At 31.9% G+C, this 20,857-nt stretch overlaps 2 protein-coding genes across 2 annotated transcripts; both read right to left on the bottom strand.

The window, feature by feature from the left end:
- Nucleotides 1–3,003: 3,003 nt before the first annotated feature.
- On the bottom strand, nucleotides 3,004–4,042 carry LOC127126715 (uncharacterized). Its single transcript, XM_051055694.1, has one exon. It carries the CDS (start codon nucleotides 3,904–3,906, stop codon nucleotides 3,289–3,291), a length of 618 nt encoding a protein of 205 aa, XP_050911651.1. The 5' UTR covers nucleotides 3,907–4,042; the 3' UTR covers nucleotides 3,004–3,288.
- Nucleotides 4,043–17,684: 13,642 nt separating this feature from the next.
- LOC127126714 (uncharacterized) lies at nucleotides 17,685–18,717 on the bottom strand. The gene has a single exon (XM_051055693.1). The coding sequence runs from the start codon at nucleotides 18,553–18,555 to the stop codon at nucleotides 17,935–17,937; it is 621 nt and encodes a 206-aa protein (XP_050911650.1). The 5' UTR covers nucleotides 18,556–18,717; the 3' UTR covers nucleotides 17,685–17,934.
- Nucleotides 18,718–20,857: the final 2,140 nt, after the last annotated feature.

Genomic DNA, 20,857 nt, shown 5'->3' with positions numbered 1-20,857 from the left:
GAGTTTTCAATAAAACAAAGTTTTCACCATATATTCATCATTAAAGAGTTTACAAATGAAGATCATCTCATATACACACAAAGCTTATGACCATCTGCATCTAACCTTGACAAAATGAAGAACTTAGCTACTCATTTTCATGGTAGCTTGGTCAACAAGTTTCGGAAGAAGGTTGATCAACATCCGAGTCGAATAATCGAGATTGGATGGGAATCCACCTTCTTTTTGTGAAAGATTGTTAAGAGATGAAGATAAATCATTTCTAGGTCACAAAGTATCTCTAGAGTAATGCTGGAAAAATATCTCAAAAGTACAAAAGTATGGAAGTGTAAGGTATGGCTCCAAAAAGTAGCCCCTGCTACTTATAGTGCTGCTACTGAGCTGTCATGCTCGCTAGGCGAGCAGAATGGCTCGCCTAGCGAGCCCCAAAATGAGGCACCTGAGGCACCTGCGCCCAAAGAAATATCCTTTTCCAAATTGGCATGTTCGCTAGGCGAACAAAACCTTCGCTAGGCGAAGCCCACGCTTCACCCTTCGCTCCAGCGAGCTAAGAGGTTTTGCTACTGGAATTGCTCGCTGGGAGCTCGCTAATGGCTCGCCTAGCGAGTGAGTGCTAGCTGCGCTTTTGACCAAGTCTGGACGTGTTCGCTACACCCTTCGCTGGCTGCTCGCCTAGCGAGTTTGTTGATGTTTGCTACTGTAAAATACTGGAGCTCTTCGCTGGGTGCTCGCCTAGCGAGCTCTTCGCCACAGCCCTCGCCTAGCGAGCAAGCTGATGAATGCATCCTTTTTTTGGTCCCTTTGCCAACTTTCTTGTGCCTTCATTTTCTATTATTTCATGCCTAATTCCTGCACAATAACACACAAATTAAAGGTACCAAGATCGTTTATCATTGTATTGCAATTCATCTAAAACAAAGGTGGTTTCGAACACTTTAGCAAGGATATGGAGTGAAAGATGCCCATATTTGATAGCTCAAATAAGCACTTTTGGGTATCTAACACCTTTGTTACCATTCCAGCTTCCTTTGCCTTTTCTTTCTTTTACTGATTGAGCCTGCAAAGCCATATCACTCTTGGAATTTCCTGTAGCTCTTTCAGCCATTCTTTGTTCATGAGATTCAAGCGCCCATTGAAGCCCTTCCTTTGTCAATTTTGATAATACTTTCGACTCTTCTATGGTTACTACCACGTGGTCGAACTTTGGAGCCAACGACCTCAAGATCTTTCCAACAACAGATCTTGATGTCAACACTTCTCCACATACCTTGATTTGATTCACCAGTTTCGTAATCTTGGTGAAGAAATTAGTTATTCTTTCATTGTCTTCCATCTGAAGCAATTCATATGTCCTTTTGTGAGTTTGTAACCTCACCTCTTTCCCATTCTCTGCGGTCCCAAACGATTTCTTCAGAATTTCCCATGCTTTTTTCGATGACTCTGCATCACTAACCTTTTCAAAATTATTTGCATCAACACGTTGATGGCTTATAAAGAGAGCTTTATAATCTTTCTTCTTCAGTTCTTTATGTGCAGCCTTTTCTTGATCTATCGCGTTTTCTGCAAGCATTGTTACTCCTTCCTTCATAGATCCCAAAGATTTTGATAACATAACACAACCTTTATCTGCTTGCACCATCTCATAACTGTTGTTCTTGAGAATCTGAAGATTTGCTGGAAAATGTCCGTTTGGATGATTCGTTACCATGGAGATTTTCTTCCCACGAATCGATTAAATCGGAGCTCTTGATATCAGACGTTGGAAATCCCCCAAAACCTATGGAGAATTTCAATCAATCTTGATGAACAAGATTGTTATTACCCACACAATAGAAATGAAAAGAAAGAACAATGAAGAAAGAAATAGTGTAAATAATGATGAAGGAGAAGAAGAATTAAAATTCTGCAGAGATTCTCTTTGCCCACAAACCGTGGAAAACTTCTTATTCACTTTGCAACTGCAAAATAATGTGAATACAATGTTATGGATACTCTATTCACTTCATTACAAAAATAAGGGTTACTCCCTCTATTTATAGATTTATGTTAACTTGGACCTCAAGCCAAAACCCAAAATTATATTAAAAAAATAGCTAACACTACTAAAATAGGCATAAGTCGAAATCCTGTGTGAAGCACCATGCTTCGAGACTTCGACACACTAACACAACTTAACATACTAGGTGGTTTGACACTTCTTTGTTCTGTCGAGAAATCTGCTTCAACACAAGGAATTACAATTCAACACATTGTTCTTTTCGTTGGTAAAATTCTATACAAGAGTCCTTGTGATACAATATTTGAGTGTCGCTTCCCTAAATTATAGTTTTTAATTACTCATTTTTTACCTGTGTGTGACATCGGATCAAACATAAAAATTAGTTATTACTACGGTTGATTAAACAACTGTAGTAATATAGTATTATCAAAGATATATTTTGTAGTACTGAGGTGCTCTTAGGTTTAGACTAAGAATAATATTTTTTATGCCTAAAATAACATGATCGTTTGTAAGATGATTTGTGGATCTAAATACTTTTAGATTTAGACCTATATAATCATCTATTTAAAGGTAGAGTGTAGAGATAAATCTCAATTTGATATTCATATATATTTTTGAAGTAAATTCTATTATAATATTTATTAGGTTGAGAGATTGTCAAAAGAACATTACAATTAATATCCCAATGTTATTTTTGATTGGGAGAACATTACTGAGCAATAGAGGATGATATAAATTAATAAGTAAAATGTGTATAACAATATTAATGATTGTAATTGCATCCTAACCCCCAACATCTTTCTATCATTGTTAAGCTCCTATTTTTCCTTTATTGTTTTATGTTATTAAATAAAATCACTTTTCAAACTAAACCATTTTCTTCTTAAAATAGTAACTATTACATATAAAATGATGCTATTGTACTATTGTCAAGGGATAGTATGATTTTAGTTTGACACAACTACAAAATTGCTCTTCGCCAACAAATACCGATCAACATATATCGCAAAATATTTTAAAGAGAATAATTTAGTCTCCAACTCATTCCAATAATTTCTTTTGAAAAAACTCTTTTTTAACCGTTTTTAAAACAAAGTGCTCTAACACTAACAATAGTTTCACATCCATAAATAAAACACCAATAATAATTCCAACTTTTATGACAAGAACTCATGGAACAACCATCAAACAACCCTTCAAGGGTGCACCTTTTAGGAATACTTGTTTGAATTATTTGTAGATTGTCCATCAATGGGAGAGATGTTGAATCCGAGTGAACTCGAAATTCAGGCACCATTTTGCGCAATTTGTCTCTTTCTCTTCAATGAATCTTGTTTCTGCAAGATTATATTTCTTCTAAATCTTCTGATAAAAAGATCAGCAACTTCATCAATATCATCCTCAAGTTTAAACTCTTTCCCTGCTTCTTCCTTACAATTCTTCACCCTATCAATCACTGATCCTCCGAAATCCAAACCCTCAGAATCAAAAAGATTGTGAGTCAAATCAGGATACTTATCATCATCATCATTATCATAGTAACCATCATATCCATCTTCTTGATCTTGTTCATCCAAAACTTGTTGTGCTAATTCACTTGGATTTAGCAACGCTTCATAAGTGTGAGCATTTTTGTTATAAACAACTATAGCTCTATTATGATAATCACAATTCCCACCTTCGATTAAGCAATCTTCCTTGTGATGATGAGGATGGTTCCCCCAAAGAGAGTGAAACTTCTCTGAAATTGAACTCATAAGGAGCTTCTTATTCTTCATGAAAGAGAATAAAATTAAACGAGCTTTGATGGCATTTGTTTTGGATTTTAAAGCTATAGTTTTTGAGGTTAAACTAGGTATAATTTGCTTGAACAATCTCACTGTTTTGTTCTTAATGTTGCTCATTGTAGTAATAATAAAGTGAAAATTTGATGACTCTAGAGAATAGAAAAATCAAAATTGTGTGAATGTTTAGGTTTAAGAGAGAGAGGTATTGATAGTATGAGTGTTATTGGACTTTGGCACGAAAGAGTTCAAGGTGTGGACAAGGGTTTATATAGGAGATGATAGAATAAGGTGTGAGTAATAAATAATAAAATATGGTGTAATAATTAGTTAATTTAATAGATGATGTGTTTTTTGTTAGAGAAACTAGTTCGGAAAAAGAAAGAGTAGGGGTTAAGAAAACAAAAGTAAAGTGAAAAAAAGGTGAAGTCGGTGATAAAGTTGTGGGATACTCGGCGATTCATGAGAGGGATACTATAGCATGTTCTAAAAAATTTTGTGGGTAGAATTCTAGAAATTATTTTATAGGATTGGGTTACGAGAGTGCCTTTTAATAAATATAGAAAAAAATGAGTTTTAGGTTTGATTTGTCTTCATAATTATACATTAGTGTGGGGAAATGAACAAAAGTGGCTCTTCAACCGCCTTGGTGTTGTTATTGTTGACGAAGTGTAATTCCATACCTTCTTTATTATTGATGAAGGAGTGTGAGAAGCTTGGTATGTTATATGAGATTCCTTCTCTTGAGATATTTATAATTTTTTTTATCTAATCTTTGATTTTCAGAAAAGAGTAATCACTTTTAGGAATGTGGAAATGAGAGAGTTAAACGTCTATTATTAAGAAGAATGTGATTAATTCCTTTCTAACTCCTTCTTCACATTATTTTAGATTAGGACATGTCACATTCCACGCTCTCGCAGTCATCCATCCAGGAAGTGAACGACATAGTTAAAAAATGGTGAGAGTCCAAATAAAAAGACAACTAGAGATTCTCGCACGTGGACGACGTATAACCTTGTCCATTATAAGGAACCTGAGCGTCTTTAAGAAGACCTTTACACATCGATAAGTATTTATGAGTCATGAAAATTATGTAATTTTTTTGCGCAAAATTACACTTGGGAGATTTGCAATGTTTCTACAAAAAAATTATAATTTTAAAGGTTTGCAATTTTTTCATACAAAGATAGTAGTTATAAATATTTGCAATTGTTCCATGCAAAAATAGTATTCCATATGTCTTAAAAAAGTGTCATACTTATTCCTTCACATATTTTTAGAAAATGTGATAAATATGACTGAAAATGAACTGAACCAGCTTGAATATAGTTCGAAACTCGATTCGACAATTAAATTATTGAACTAGATTCATGAATCAAATGAGTTGAATATGAACAAAAAAATTAAGCTTGTTAACTAAATGAACTGAACTTTAACTATACATAGTTCGACTCGTCAGATTCATGAGTCAACTCGATTATATATGAGAAGAGTTATATTGACTCCAAATCTTATCGTTATATCTTCTTTTAATCTAACGCTTTTAATTCATCATTTCTATTATCAAATGAGAAAAATATTTTTAAAAATAATTATACAAATAAAGTCAACATCAAAAAATATAATTTAAAAATCAACATATATCTTCTAATTTAAAAAAATACATTTTAAGTATCTTTCAATTGAATAGTTTTTGAATTAGATTTTCAAATGTATCTCTTGAAAATTGTGTAGTTTTTGAAGTAATAAATTTTTGAGACAATGAAATTGCAATCTTATAACTTTTATTTTATTTCAATATTTTCTTTTTAAAAAAATATTAATTTAAAATATCAAATATATAAAGAAAATTGACTTTAAAAATTGACTTAAGTGCGTGAAGCAAACAAGCTGAACCTAATGAGATGAACCTAAAGAATTGTTCATGAACTTATAATGACTCGAGTTTGAACTTAAAAAAAGTTTATGACGAACTCGAGTCGATATTTGAACTGAACCAGTTCTTATCTAGTCGAGTCGAGCTGAGACAAATTCAACTCGACTCGACTTATTTTCAGTATTGGTGATAAATAAAAGAGAGATAATTATTTTATCGAACTATCCTTATTATTTATTGGTGTACTCCAATCATCACTAATACAAATTGAAAAACTAAATTGAGAGTATTTATATAAGGGTAAAATGGGGATATAAAAATATAAATTGAGTTAAAAATTAAAAATAATACTTATTTTGAGATAAATAATTTTTACAAACATCATATTTATTTTGAGATAAAAAGAATAATCGATAGAATTTACAACTTTTTCATCTTAAAGTTGTAGTCGTAAAAATTGGAAATTTTTCTAATTTTGTACTTGTCAAAATGACAAGTTAAGTAATAAAATATTGTTGTTTAAATTTTCGGTTGTAGTTAAGAAGTGTTTAATTGCAATTTTTGTTATTTTTTTATTATTATTTTAGTTCATTTTTGAATGTGTTTTTACTAGGATAGAGATTTTTTTCTTATGCTATTCCAACACATTTGGAGCTCCAAGAAAGTTAAAAACATTGTTGACTAGAAATTTTCTTCTTCTTTTTTCTTCTTTTTTGTCCACAATGACTACAATTACCAGCTCCATGTATGAAGGACAACCGCGTTTCCATTTCTATTTCATATGAAGAATACAAGATTTGATTTAAGGCTTGCAGGCACAACATTCACGGGAGAATCTTGTGGCTTAAGAGCTCCATTCCTCAGACTGTTGTAAATGTGTGTGCCAATCTAGGTGCTCACTGGACCTCTATTGGGAAATGAAGCATATCATCTCTAGGAAATGGCTTATACGAATTTACTTTTTCATACCTAGAAGACGTGAAAAAAGTCAGATCGAAACTCGTGGAAATTGAGCACATGATTCCTCAAGTTTTTCCCTTGGACTAAGGACTCTGGCTAAGAATCCATGGTCTATCAAAATAATATTGTATGCATAGATTCCACATCAAGTAAGCCTGCCTTTGATCGTGCTTCCGGTCATTTTGTTAGAGTCTTGGTGGACCTAGATCTGGTCAAAGAATTAATTTACAAAATCCTAATGGAAAGAGTATGATTTTCTTTCTTTGTAGAAGTAGAATATGAGAAACCCCAATATACAAAAAAAAAACAACGATCGCTATTCTATTAAACCTCCAATCTTTGATGGAGAAAAGTTTGATTACTGAAAGGATAGAATTGAAAATTTCTTCCTTGGATATGATGTAGATTTATGGGATATGGTAGTAGATGGCTACACACATCTTGTGGACTCTAATGGTGCTAAGGTTGACAGAAGCAAAATTAATGAGCATCAAAAGAGAGATAACAAAAATCATCACAAGTTAAGAATAATATTTCTAAACGATATCTCCTACACTGAGTATGAAAAGATTACAAATAGAGACTCTAATAAGTCTACATTTGATTCTTTAAGAATGACTCATGAAGGAAATGAGCAGGTGAAAGAAACCAAGACTTTGACTTTGACTCAAAAGTACGTGGCTTTCAAAATGGAAGAAGAGGAAACTGTTGATAGTATGTTCTCAAGGTTTAAAGCTCTTGTCGCTGGTTTGAAAGTCTTGGACAAAGGCTATACTACTGCAAATCATGTAAAGAAAATCATAAAAATCCTACAAAGAAATGAAGGCCAATGGTGATAGTGCTAAAGGTGTCAAATGATCTGAATAGTACAACTCTGGAAGAGCTAGTGAGTTCTCTGAGAAGTCGTGAGATCAAACTAGAAGAGGATGAGCTTCAAAGGTAGCAAAATCATGTTGGGCTAAACTTAAAGGCCAAAGCTTTTCAAGCCAAAACAGAAGAATATGAAGAAGATTTTGATGATGAGGATGAGTTGTCACTTATGTCCAGAAGAGTCAACCGTCTCTGGAAGAAAAGACAAAATAACTTCAGAGGCTATAGAAAAGGAGGATGTTCTTAGTCAATGGATATATAAGTCTGAAATAGACATAGAGGGTACCTACTTTGAGTGTGGAAAACAAGGTCACTACAGGAATAAGTGTCCCATACTCATCAAGGAAATGCCTAATAAAATATTCTCCAAAGAGAAGAAGAAATGTCTAATGTCAACATGGGACGACTCTGACTCCTCAGAAGATGACTCTGAAAAAGAAAGAGCCAACGTAGGATTAATGGGTGGCGCTGATGTTTTAGAACAATAATCAAATTCAAAATCAGAATCAGAAGAGGTATTTTCTAAATAACTCATATTAAAACTTGAAATATCATTAATAGAAATGTTTGAAAAGAGTCAGAAACTCCAAGAAAAATACATGAACCTAAAAAGGATTCATGCTGGTGATTCTGGTGCACATGGTGAGCTGATAAAAGAAAACTCTTTTTTAAAAGAAAAAAAATTGTTGGTTTAGAAAAATAAAATCTTGCTCTAGAAGCAAAAACGAAAAAACTGAAAAATAAATTCTTTTAATAGTTCCTGTAGATTCTAAATGTATGTCTAATAAATATGATACAACTTTTCAAAAATGTATAGCTAAGAACATAGAGAGAAGCAATATGGCTTCTATGATCTATGGCATTAGTAAATGAGGTATTTGTTATACCTCGTCAAGTAGTTATATCTTTGAATCAAAACCAAAGAAAATGGTGATAAAATCAAAGGGTCTATATTCTCATTTAACTTATGGTCACACACACGACACTACTTCAGCATACAAACCTGGGGTGGAAAAACCTCTAGGAAGACTAATCACATAGACCTAAAAAGAGATGGCCACCTAAAAATAAAATAATCTATGTTAGAGATATCCTTAGAAGCAAGGTTGAGACACCACTAATGGTACATGGACTCTGGGTGCTCACGGCACATGACAAGAGAAAGGGCTTATGTTCCAAGAGTTGGAACTTAAGCCTGAAAGCTCAATAGGCTTCAGAGGAAATTAGAAAGGTAAGATCATTGATACTAGAACGATAGGTATCGATTCTCTTCCCTATACCTCTAATGTTTTATTGGTTGACGACCTAATGCATAATTTATTTTCCATAAGTCAATTAAGTGACATGGCTATGACATTATCTTCAATCAAAAGTCTTGTAAAAATGTCAGTTAGAAATATGGGTTTGTACTTTTCAGAGGCAGGAGGAAAAACAACATTTATAAAATTAAACTTTCAGATTTAGAAAATCAAAATGTTAAATTTATGATATCTGTGAATGAAGAGAAATGGACCTGCATAGACAGTTGGGTCATGTTAGCATGAGAAGGATCTATACGCTTAATAAGTTAAACCTTGTCAGAGGTCTCCCAAACCTGAAGTTTTCTTCAGATTCTCTTTTTGAGGCATATCAGAAAGGCAAATTTTATAAAAGCTTTTTCAAAGCTAAAAATATTATTTCCACCTCTAGGCCTTTGAAACTCTTGCACATTGACCTGTTTGGGTCAGTTAAAACTGCATCAGTAAATGGAAAGAAGTACAGACTAGTCATTTTTTATTACTACAAAAGATGGACTTGGGTCAACTTCTTAAGACACAAGGATGAGTCATATTCTGTTTTCCCAACTTTCTGCTCCCAAGTGAAAAATGAAAATGGCCTAACAATTGTTAAGATCAGAAGTGATCATGGTGGTGAATTTGAAAAAAAAACTTTTTAAAAAAGTCTTTGATGAATATGGAATTTTACTTGATTTCTCTTGTCCTAGAACTGCTCAGTAAAATGGATTTATAGAAAGGAAAAATAGAACTTTACAAGAAATTGTCAGAACCATGATCAATGAGACTAATGTTGCAAAGCACTTATGGGCAGAAGCAATGAATACAACTTATTACATTCAGAACATGATCTCTATAAGACCTATTATGGGTAAGACTCCATATGAATTATGGAAGAACAAAAAGCCCAACTTTGCTTACTTTATTCCATTTGGCTGTACCTATTTTATTCTCAACATTAATGATAACTTAAAGAAGTTTGATTCTAAATCTCAAAAGTGTGTCATATTAGAATACCTTGAACGCTTAAAAGGCTGCAGAGTGTATAACACTGAAACTAATAGTGCTGAGGAATTAATTCATGTTAAGTTTTATGATAAGCTTGACCCTGAAAAGTCAAAGCTAGATGAAAAGCTTGCATATCTGAAGATCACATACTCAAACTCCGAGGGTGTCCAACCTGAAGTAAAACAATCAACATCATAAGTTGCTGACACATAAATTTTTTTTAACACACCAACACCTCATAAGAAGCTCAAGCAAAAACTTTCTCACTATAAATAACTTATTCTTGGTGACAAGCAGAACCTGTCAGAACCATATGTTCATTTTGGCAATATAAATGAACTCTTCTAGGATTGGTGTCTATCATAGGACTAACATCCGTTGATAAAGCTCTTCTGGAATCTGAATGGGTTTTGGAAATGGAAGAAGAACTCAATCAATTTTCTAGAAATGATGTGTGGGATCTAGTTCCAAAACCAAAAGGAAAACATGTCATAGGAACCAAATGGGTGTTCAGAAACAAGATGAATGAGCAAGGAGAAGTGGTAAGGAACAAGGCTAGATTGGTTGCACGAGGCTATAGTTAACAAGAAGGAATTGACTATTCTGAGATATTTGTTCTAGTAGCTAGGTTAGAATCTATTCATCTTTTAATTTCATTTGTTATTAATCAGAGTATTATCTTATATTAAATGAATGTTAAAATCGTATTTCTGGATGACTACATAGCTCAAGAAGTTTATGCCCATCAAACTCCTAGTTTTAACAATCATAAAAATTCTTATTTTGTTTAGAAACTTAAGAAATCTTTGTATGGTCTGAAATAAGCTCTCAGAGCTTGGTACGAAAGACTCGACAATTTTCTTTTGGAAAATGATTTTTCAAGAGGTAAAGTGGATACAACCTTGTTCTGTAAAACATTCAAAAATGATCTTTTTACTAGTTTTAATATATGTTAATGATATCATTTTTGGTTATATTAATACCTCTCTCTGTCACAAAATTTTGAAGTCCATGCAAGCAGAATTTCAAATGAGCATGATGGGAGAACTAAAATTCTTTCTGGGGATTAAAATTAATCAAAACTCATAAGAATCATACATTCACTAGAAAATATACAAAAGAACTTCTGGAAAAGTTTGATTTGACTGAATGTAAGATTGTTAAACCTCATATGCATCCTAGGTGCACTCTTGGAGAGGATGGGGAAAGAAAAAAGGTAGACCAAAAGATATACAGAGGTATAATTGGGTCTCTCCTTTACTTAACTGCTTATGGACCTGATACTTTGTTCATTGTATGCTTATGTGCTAGATTTCAATCAGATCCTAGAAAATCTCATTTAACTGTTGTTAAGAGAATCTTTAGATATCCGAGAGGTACTACTAACCTTAGTTTGATTTATAAGAAACCAAAAGATTACAAGTTAGAAGCTTTTTGTGATGCTGATTATGCTGGAGATAGACTTGAAAGAAAAAACACCAGTGGAAGCTGTTAGTTTCTAGGTGAAAATCTAATATTATGGTCCAACTAGAGACAATCAACTATTGCATTATCAACAATAGAAGTTGAATACATTGCAACCTCTGGATGTAGCCCTCAGATCCTCTGGATGAAAAGTCATCCAGAAGATTATTAGCTAAATGAAAGTAACATTCCTATCTTTTGTGATAATACTTCTGTTACTTATTTGTCTAAGAATCCCATTTACATTCTAGAGCTAATCATATTGATATCAAACATCATTTTATATGAGACTATGTTCATAAGGGTATTTTAAACTTAAAATTTATTAATACAAACCATCCATGAGCTGGTATTTTTACTAAACCCCTTATTGAGGACAAATTTGGTTTTATTTTGAGAAATTTGAAAATGGAAATTTATTCTGATTAAAATCTAAATATATGCAAACTTTGATGGATTAAAGATGAGACTCTGAGAATTTGCACGTTTTTAGTGTTTTACTCTGAAACAATCATTCCTCTGATAGTTAGATGACTTTTTGGCTAAGAAGGTCCAAGTCAGAATCCTTCTAGGTTTTTCTGTCTTTTGAACTCTTATACATATCAATGATTTGTTTAAGCAAATTTTCTTTTAAATTGTTTTTAAATTGCCAAATTGTTTGGGTAATCATTAGGAGAAATCTTTATTGGGTAAAATAAAATCATTGTCTAATACTCCCTATGTCTTATTATTTTTTATCATCAATGAAAATTTATTTTTCTTTTCACATTTACTAGTCTATTTTTTTTATAAATTATAAATATGGGAGGAAATGGGTATCATTTTGATATATCTTGTAACCCTAATATAACAAAAAAAAGCCAAAATCTTATCATAAATTATGAAGAAACTAAGATAAGTATTCAGAGGAAACTTACAAACCTTACTCTGAATTCTATCATACTTATCTGAAATAAAGTTTTATTGAAACCAAGATTCTAAGTCTTAAATTTAATGGGAGCTTGCAAACCTAACTCTGAAATATAAAACTAAGAATAATGTTTAAACCAATAAAATTTTGTTAGTCTATAATTCAAGGGGAGCTTACAAACCTAACTCTGAACTTTAGATGATTGTTAGTGAGAGCTTGCAAACCTCACTCTGAACAATCAAGCTAAGAAATTTTTTTGAAGTCTAAAACTCAGGGGTGACTTATAAACCTTACTCTGAATTTGAGTCTACTTATCTGATTTAAGATTTTATTGAAACCAAAATTATTTTGAGTCTTAAACTCAGGGGGAGCTTGCAAACCTTACTTTGTAAATTTAAGTTCAAGAAATAACTCTGAAAGTATAAAACTAAGATGAAGCTTACAAACCTACCTCTGAAGTTTTATAAACATGATTGATTATTAAATAAAAAATTTTCATCAAAATACATGGATTTATCATCATTAAAAAATGGAGATTATTGAAACAAGTTTGACTCTACAACTATTCTTAAGTTTTGATGATAACAAACTTTAGAGAAAAAATTTGTACTCTAACTGTTTTGCTGAGTGGGAAGAAAATTAGAAATAGATTCTGACTCTGAAGATGTCCATATTTTGAACCAAAGAATAAAAATGTTCAAATAAGTCAAATATGATCTATCAATTCAATGTTATGAAGAGAAGTTATTCAGATAAACTCTGATTTAAAAGTTATGACTATCTGCTTGTGAAAGTCTCAGAACCTAGATGTTAAAAGACTCTATTTATTTTACCAAGTTCTAATAATAGTCTTTGGAAATGCTACTTAAACGTCATCAACAAACATCACAAGCCTCTAAATAAAAGTGTTAAGCCAAAAGTCAACAAAAGATTTGATGTGACAGAAGTATAAAAGTAAATATACTTTTTCCATAAAGTATTGTACTCCTTGTCAAAGAAGTCTTCAACATCCCATCATCTTCACCACTCTAGTGTTTCGTTTGAAGTGACCTTCATACAACAAATACTTAAAGAATATTTCATATTCACCTCTAACAGATCTATTTGACGTTAATTTAAAGATGTCTTTGAAAATTGAAGAATAAGACTTTGATATGTGCACTAAACATTCATCAATGATCACACTCAAGAAATATATATAGAAAAATAAGAAGTGTTTCTTACACTTATACACCTAGAAAAAAATCTCATTGCATATTCTTATTAAGTGTAATACTTGATTGTAAACGTGTGTATCTGCTTATCTGCAACATCTTATAAACACAATAACTATTATTACAAATTTGATTGTAATCCTAAAGTGACCAGGTTAGGTTAGGCTCTTGAGAAGTCAATAACAAGTTGTTATTGAGGTTGAAATCTTCTTAAGAGACCATGTAGGTCTGGGCCTTAAGGCGTCAGTGAACGCCAGTTTTTTTTAGGAGACCAGTTGGATATCAGAATCCTGAAGAAGTTCGTGACAGGTTGTCACTGCATTTGTAATCAGGTGTGATTATTGGATTAAGTCCTTGACTATCGCAAATCACTCAGGTGGATGGATTGGAGGTAGCCTTGTTAACGACGAATCAGAATAAAAATCCTTGCGTTCTTTATCATTCTGTTTATTACTTTAAGTTGTTTAATGGAGTTTCTAAGGTTATAAATAAGTGATGATTCTCCTTGTTCAAGCAACCTTTCTAGTTTTTTATTCTTTCTTGTTCTGCTGTTGTTCTTTCTCGTTGTTCTTTTGATTTAAAGAGTGAAAATTAATTAAGAATCAATAGTCTGGTCATATAAAAATAAAAACATAAAAACTTTGTAGACCAGAGAATTTACTCAAATATATTCAAATATAACTTCAGAACATAGTCTTTCAAAAAGATAAAAATGTCTAGGATGCTAAAATATAACGACAAAAGTGATCGACAAAGGCGTCATTTAATAGTTCCTAGTGTTGTCGAAATATTTGTTTTATCATATCAATAATTCCTAGTGTCAATAAGCTCACAAGTTAGCATTATCTTGAAATATTTATGCTTGAAGGATCAATTGGTGCGGGTAAGCTTATCTCAGAAGTAGTAGGATGAAAAGGTAGAATAAGATTGTGAGCTTTCTATACAACTGCCTCAACACGATTTCTCCATTACATTTCCTTATCTGATATAGGATTCAAATCCATCAACATATGTATCATATATGTTCATACTATCAAATCTTATAAGCTTTCATCGTTACATTATTCTTAATACAATCTATGTTTCTTTAATCATATATTTATTTGCTTTACTTTACACTTTTTTATTTTCCTTACTCGTGAATTTAATTATTCACATTGATTTAAATGTTACTATGCCTGAGTAGTCTCATATAGTGTAATAGAGGAGACTTCCATGATAAGTCATACGTGAACTTTCATTTATTTCTAGTTATTATTGGATAAAATGGATTAATCTAATTTTATCCTTTTCAAATCTGGTAATTAAGCATTTTATATCACAAGAGATAACTAGAACAAACGTATAAGTCCAACCATGTCTTATCGAATTTCATTCATTTAAAAGTGTAATTATATAATCATGGACGACTGGGTGATGTAACATAAAAAAACTAGTTGTGTTAAAATATCTTTTAAACAAAAACGAACACAAGATTATTGAGCTTTGACCACATACTCACCACAAAAGTGGGAGTCATGTATCACATTTTATGAGACCTAAAGAATATTGGAGGTACAAAAACTATTGTTCATCTTTAATGAGTTTATACCTGTAATAATAATAAGAAAAGCTGTAATAATAATTAAAAAAAAACATTACTACAAAATATATCTAACTTACGATGGTTTGAGAGTTAATTGTGATAATACATCATTTTTGAACGTTTTTTTTATATTTACGAAAAAAAATTGTATTAAAGTCAAAACAATTAATTGTAATTATACATTCATGGAATGATAATAAAAAATAAAAAAAAACATTATTACAAAATATATCTAACTTACGACGGTTTGAGAGTTAACTGTGATAATACCTCATTTTTGAACGTTTTTTTTATATTTACGAAAAAAAATTGTATTAAAGTCAAAACAATTAACTGTAATTATACATCCATAGAGTGATAAGGTTCGAATCTCAACTACAACCATTTTCTACTTTTTTATTACAGCGAGTGATATCCTTATAATATGATATACATATTAAAATAATAATATTTATCACCATGATTGGTAATATCAACGGTTGTGAAAGACATTACATTTCATCACGATTTTGAATATGACTATGGTGAAATTGTTTACTCATATATAAACGAATTAACTCTCACATCAAACCCCTAACACACATTTTCTCTTTTCTTCTTCGTCATTAGCTTTCTTATTCTACATTATTGCCTCAATTTTGTTCTTCATACATATGTATTCTTCTTCTTTCTTATTCTCTCTTTTTCGTGTATGTTGTTGTTATGTTTCGCATGATTTTCTTCTTGTTCGAGAGTTTATGGATTTTTTGTTGTTGTATGTTGTTGTTGTTGTTGATAAATGTAGATAAATGTTTGTTGACATGATTTTCATATTATTTACTTCGGTTTCACATGTTTTGTTGTTCCTTGTTGTTGTTGACAAATCTTTTTTCATATTTTCTCTTCTTCGCATATGTTGTTGTTTTGTTGATGTTATTGTTATGTATGTTTATAATTTTTTGTTGGATTACAATGTCATGCTAGTTTATGTTAGTTATGTTGGTGTTATTGTTATGTATGCTAATAAAAGTATGTATGTTGTTGATAAATAGTGTTCTAAGTTGTTGATGTTGTTTTGTTTCAAAAAAAATTGTTTATGTTTCAATAGCTTGTTTCATAAATGTTGTTATATGTTGTTGATGTTGTTGTATATTGTTGATGTTGTTTTGTTTCAAAATATGCTTATGTTGATGTATTATAGTTTATGTTTCAATAGCTTATTTCATAAACTTTGTGCTTTCTGCTTATTTTGACTTGTAGGTAGAGATATTTGTTTCAATAACGAGGAAGAAGGTAAAGTGAGCGCTGCAAACTTGTGTGAAAGACGCAGAATGACATCCATTCAAAATTAACATAACTTTGCAGCTCTCACTTCAGTTTCATCATTCTTTCATTATGGATGTCATTATGGGAGACAAGTATGTATCTCAAATATTCTATGATTTGATATGTTATTGTTGTTCTTATTAATAAAAGTGTTATGTTATATGTAGCTTATAATACGTGTTGATGATTTTGTTGTATTTAATAAGAGTTGTTTGTTGTATCTTGTATGTTGTTTAAGGTTAGTTGTTGATGAATGTTGTTATTAATGTTTGTTTAAAAGATTAGTTTATTATATCTTATGTGATTTGAATGTTTTTCTAATCCCTTATCGAATATATAACTTTTTAGATTGCATTAGAAAATTATAATATGATAGATAAAGTTATTAGTATAAAACAAGTATACGTTCAATTCTAGACGAAAACTCTTCAGCCCATTATCTGCATTTTGTTCTTTAATAGTTAAAACTTTATTTAACATTTGTAGTTCTTCAACCGTTCATTTCTGCCCATTTCTACACTTCTAATTTTGTTTGCAAAGTAAATAATATTTTACATAATGAACTAGACGTGAAGGAAGAGGGGGTTGAAGAATTATGAGCATTAAACAAAGTTCTAACAATTAAAGAGGAAAATATAGATAAGGAGTTGAAGAACTCTTGTCTAGCATTGAACTTGTTCTTCTAATATAACTTAATTTATCATATTATAATGTTCTAAATTAGATTGAAAGGTTATATATTTAGTGAACTTTGACAAAATAAGCCTTTAACATGATTTATAATAAATTCAGTGTATATATCGATTGTTATTAAATGTTATGCGTTAAGAATATCACAACGGTTGTTTAAAGTAACCATTGTGATAGGTAGCATGATACATAGTTTATAGTCACACTCGTGCGACTGTGGTGGAAAACATCATATATACAACCGTTTCTTATTTCACAACGGTTGATCTAACGTAATGATATTCTTTTTCCAACCGCTATGAAATGGTTTTTCTATAATAGTGAGAGTCTAATAATAAAGAAAACCATAGTAATATTTGTTATCTCAAAATTTTATCATTATTTTTATAAACTATACTAATCATGAATTTAAATTGTTCATCTAATCCCAAATAAAATGGGTATTTAACAAAGTCTCGGTGTGATCAATCTTTTTGATATGTTATATAGTTGTAAAATCATGGTGTGAATCAATCATATGTGACCATAGTTTTTTTTTGTCTTGGAAAACAAGAGTGCCTAAGCCCAAGGAAAACGAACTACAACCTAATTACATGTGACCACAGTTTTGTTATACCATAACCCATTATAAAATTAGAAGAATAAATCCTAATAGGCTTTAGCATTTTAAAGATATTAGAGATTGTGGGGTTCTCTTTAAACATATTTTTATAACGTTTTATGTTATGTTACAAAAGAGTAGAGAATGAATTGTATTGAAATTGATTAGAGGGGTATAATCCTTTAAATCCGTATTGACACCTTGGTAGTGTTTTATCTATAATTTCCACATTGTTTTTAAATTATTAGTAACTAGACAATTTAAAATGATATAGTTTATTTCAAACAATCGTATTAGTGCACCCATTATGTTTCTCAACTATGAATTCTTTAATTGGTCCAAAAATATTAAGTATTGGAGAATAGACTTTTTTGCATTTATTCAGATTTCAAGTACCATTTTGCTCGATTTGTCTCTTTCTCTTCAATGAATCTTGTTTCTGCAAGATTATATTTCTTCTAAATCTTCTGATAAAAAGATCAGCAACTTCATCAATATCATCCTCAAGTTTAAACTCTTTCCCCGCTTCTTCCTTACAATTCTTCACTCTATCAATCACTGATCCTCCAAAATCCAATTCCTCAGAATCAAAAAGACTGTGAGTCAAATCAGGGTACTTATCATCCTCATCCTCATAGTAACCATCTTCTTGATCTTGTTCATCCACAACTTGTGTTTCACTTGGATTTTGCAACGCTTCGTAAGTGCGGGCGTTGTTGTTATACATAACCATGGCTCTAGGATGATGATTATCATAATTGACACCTTCTTCAATTAAACAATCTTCCTTGGAATGATGATGAGAATGGTTCCCCCAAATGGAATGGAATTTATCTGAAATGGAAGTCATGAGGAACTTTTTGTTCTTCATGAGTGAGAATATAATCAAACGAGCTTTGATGGCGTTTGCTTTAGATTTTAAAGCCATGGTTTTTGACTTTGTGATTGAGGTTAAACCGGCTATGATTTGCTTCAACAACTTTGTTGTTTTGTTCTTCATGTTGGTCATTGTGAGAGAGTTTGGAAAATAGGTTGTGAAAGTGAAAAAAAGAATTGTGGAATGTTTAGGTTTGAGAGAGTATGAATGTTATTGTACAAACTTTGTACTTTGGCACGAAAGAGTACAAGGTGTGGACAAGGGTTTATATAGGACAAGATACAACTAGGTAGTTTAATACATGATAATTATTAATTAATGTGTTATGTGTGAGAGAAACAAGTTCAAAAAAGAAAGAGTGGGAGTTAAGAAAACAAAAAGCAAAGTGAAATAAAGTAAAAGTAGAGGGACACTTGGCCTGACATGATAGGGTACCGTTTTTGAGTAATGGTTGTTTAAGTGTTATACGAAGAAGTTTAGAGATTTTAGTGGAGTTGGGTTATTTATGAGTGTGGAACTCTTTGCCTTTTTAACAAATGAATTTTAGACATGTTATCATTCATAACAAAGGCTTGAATGCATTATAGAATCACCTCCATGACTTCTATTCTTGAAAGCACATGGTTCTACATTAGGTGCCTTTTTAAATGATAAGAATGATGTATAAAAGTAAATGCAAAATAAAACAGAAGAAGACAGTAAAACTCTACTTAGAATATAGCCACCATCATTTAATAGTAACTTAGAGGGGAAACTTAATTGAATAACTTAATCATTCAGCTAATTATTATCTACTATACAAGAATTTCCGACATAATAGATAGAGGTTTGGATAACGAACACAAAGTTTAACTTTGACAACCACACTAATGTTAAACCTCAAAACATTCAAACTCGATAAATAGGGATTTTAGACAATGAATAACTCAAGATGTATGCAACATCATCTATAAGGCCTTCATCAGACACTTTTTCCAACCTCAAAGTTTCATAGTGTACAATTCTAAAAAGTTGGGTTGGATTTAAATCCAACCTCAACAGACTCCGCCCAATCTTCAAGGCATTCCAATAGGGCAAGACCGAGCCGAATAAGTGTAATTGAGCCTAGTCAAACAAACCTCCCCAAGACCAATGTGTCTTACTGATTATTATATTTTGAATACATCGATGGAGCATTTAAGGCATGATAACGACCATAAATGGTTGGTCCCGAACAAAGAAGTAATGGAGTTTGTATTTGGGTAATTTTATCGGGCCTTAAGAAGTGAAGGCCTGTGAATGAGAAACTCCAACCAATCTCCCCCTTGGATTACACGGGCTCACAACCCGTAGCAAGAGATCGCGCAAATTGGGAAAAAGTTGCCTAATAGTGTGGTGATAGACTTATCGACCTGAGGTGATATGTTCACTCACCATATGTGGCTGATGAGGTACCCGATATCCAACTGGTTGTATGTATGATTTAAAGAGGAAATTGTTTCCCCATGATCTAAGGAATAGCCATGTCTTTCCTTGTTCCGCATTATGGGCCGAAAAGATGAGGAAATCTCCCTTCTGGCCACTCAGCTCAGGTCCATGAAGCCTTCTATATATACCTCATCTCCAGGATGGAGGATGGATCTCCAATCTATCAAGAAAGAATCATAACCAGAATGCTTACAACCCTACGCGAGCAAGCCTTAGATATCTCCATATATCCAAAACACTCTGACAATCCTATAAAGGCAGGGCTCTGTTAGTTACGGTAAAGCGACAAGCAAAAATTAAGTTTGGAAGAATTCTGGGTTTTATCGTCTCCACGGGAATCGGTGCGAGGAAAAAAATGTCTTTCAACAGTCTCTACGTCTCTAAGATTGAATTTGAATGGTTTGAAAGTAAAATGCAAAAAGAAAAATATATGAACAAAAATAAATGCATTCTTCGGAGTCGAGAGAAATCGTCAGGAATTGAATTTCATGCACCTATCTAATACTCATATCTACCAATCAATTGTACCCAATCTAAAACACTTATCAATATCATCACGTATCGCTCACATCAGTGTCCATGTCTGCAACACCGACGAGACTTCTATCGTATTGTCTAATTGGTGATGTCTCACGCAACAAAACAACACGAAGCATTAAGAATCGATACTCACTGTGAATATTAGACCTAAATCCATGTCTAGAGTTTAGAATCTAATAGATGTTCATCTTAGATCGAGTTCGATCCTTATATGTCTATAGCAATCCAAACCCATTAAGATAAATATTGAAATCAAAGATAACATCGATAAAGATTTGTAAAAGAGATCGTATACAACGTCATAATTGATAAATATACATACTATCAAAGTAAACTTATATACAATTCCAATAAGAAAGGTACAAAGAGAAGAATGAAGATGAACAAGCATCCACTGCGATTTCCAAACAATAGAAGCAAACCCAAC

The sequence above is a fragment of the Lathyrus oleraceus genome, chromosome 3, assembly GCF_024323335.1.
Source record: "Lathyrus oleraceus cultivar Zhongwan6 chromosome 3, CAAS_Psat_ZW6_1.0, whole genome shotgun sequence".
Lineage (NCBI taxonomy): Eukaryota > Viridiplantae > Streptophyta > Magnoliopsida > Fabales > Fabaceae > Lathyrus > Lathyrus oleraceus.
Note: the sequence above shows the minus strand (reverse complement) of the source record. Positions and strands in the feature narration are given on the sequence as shown.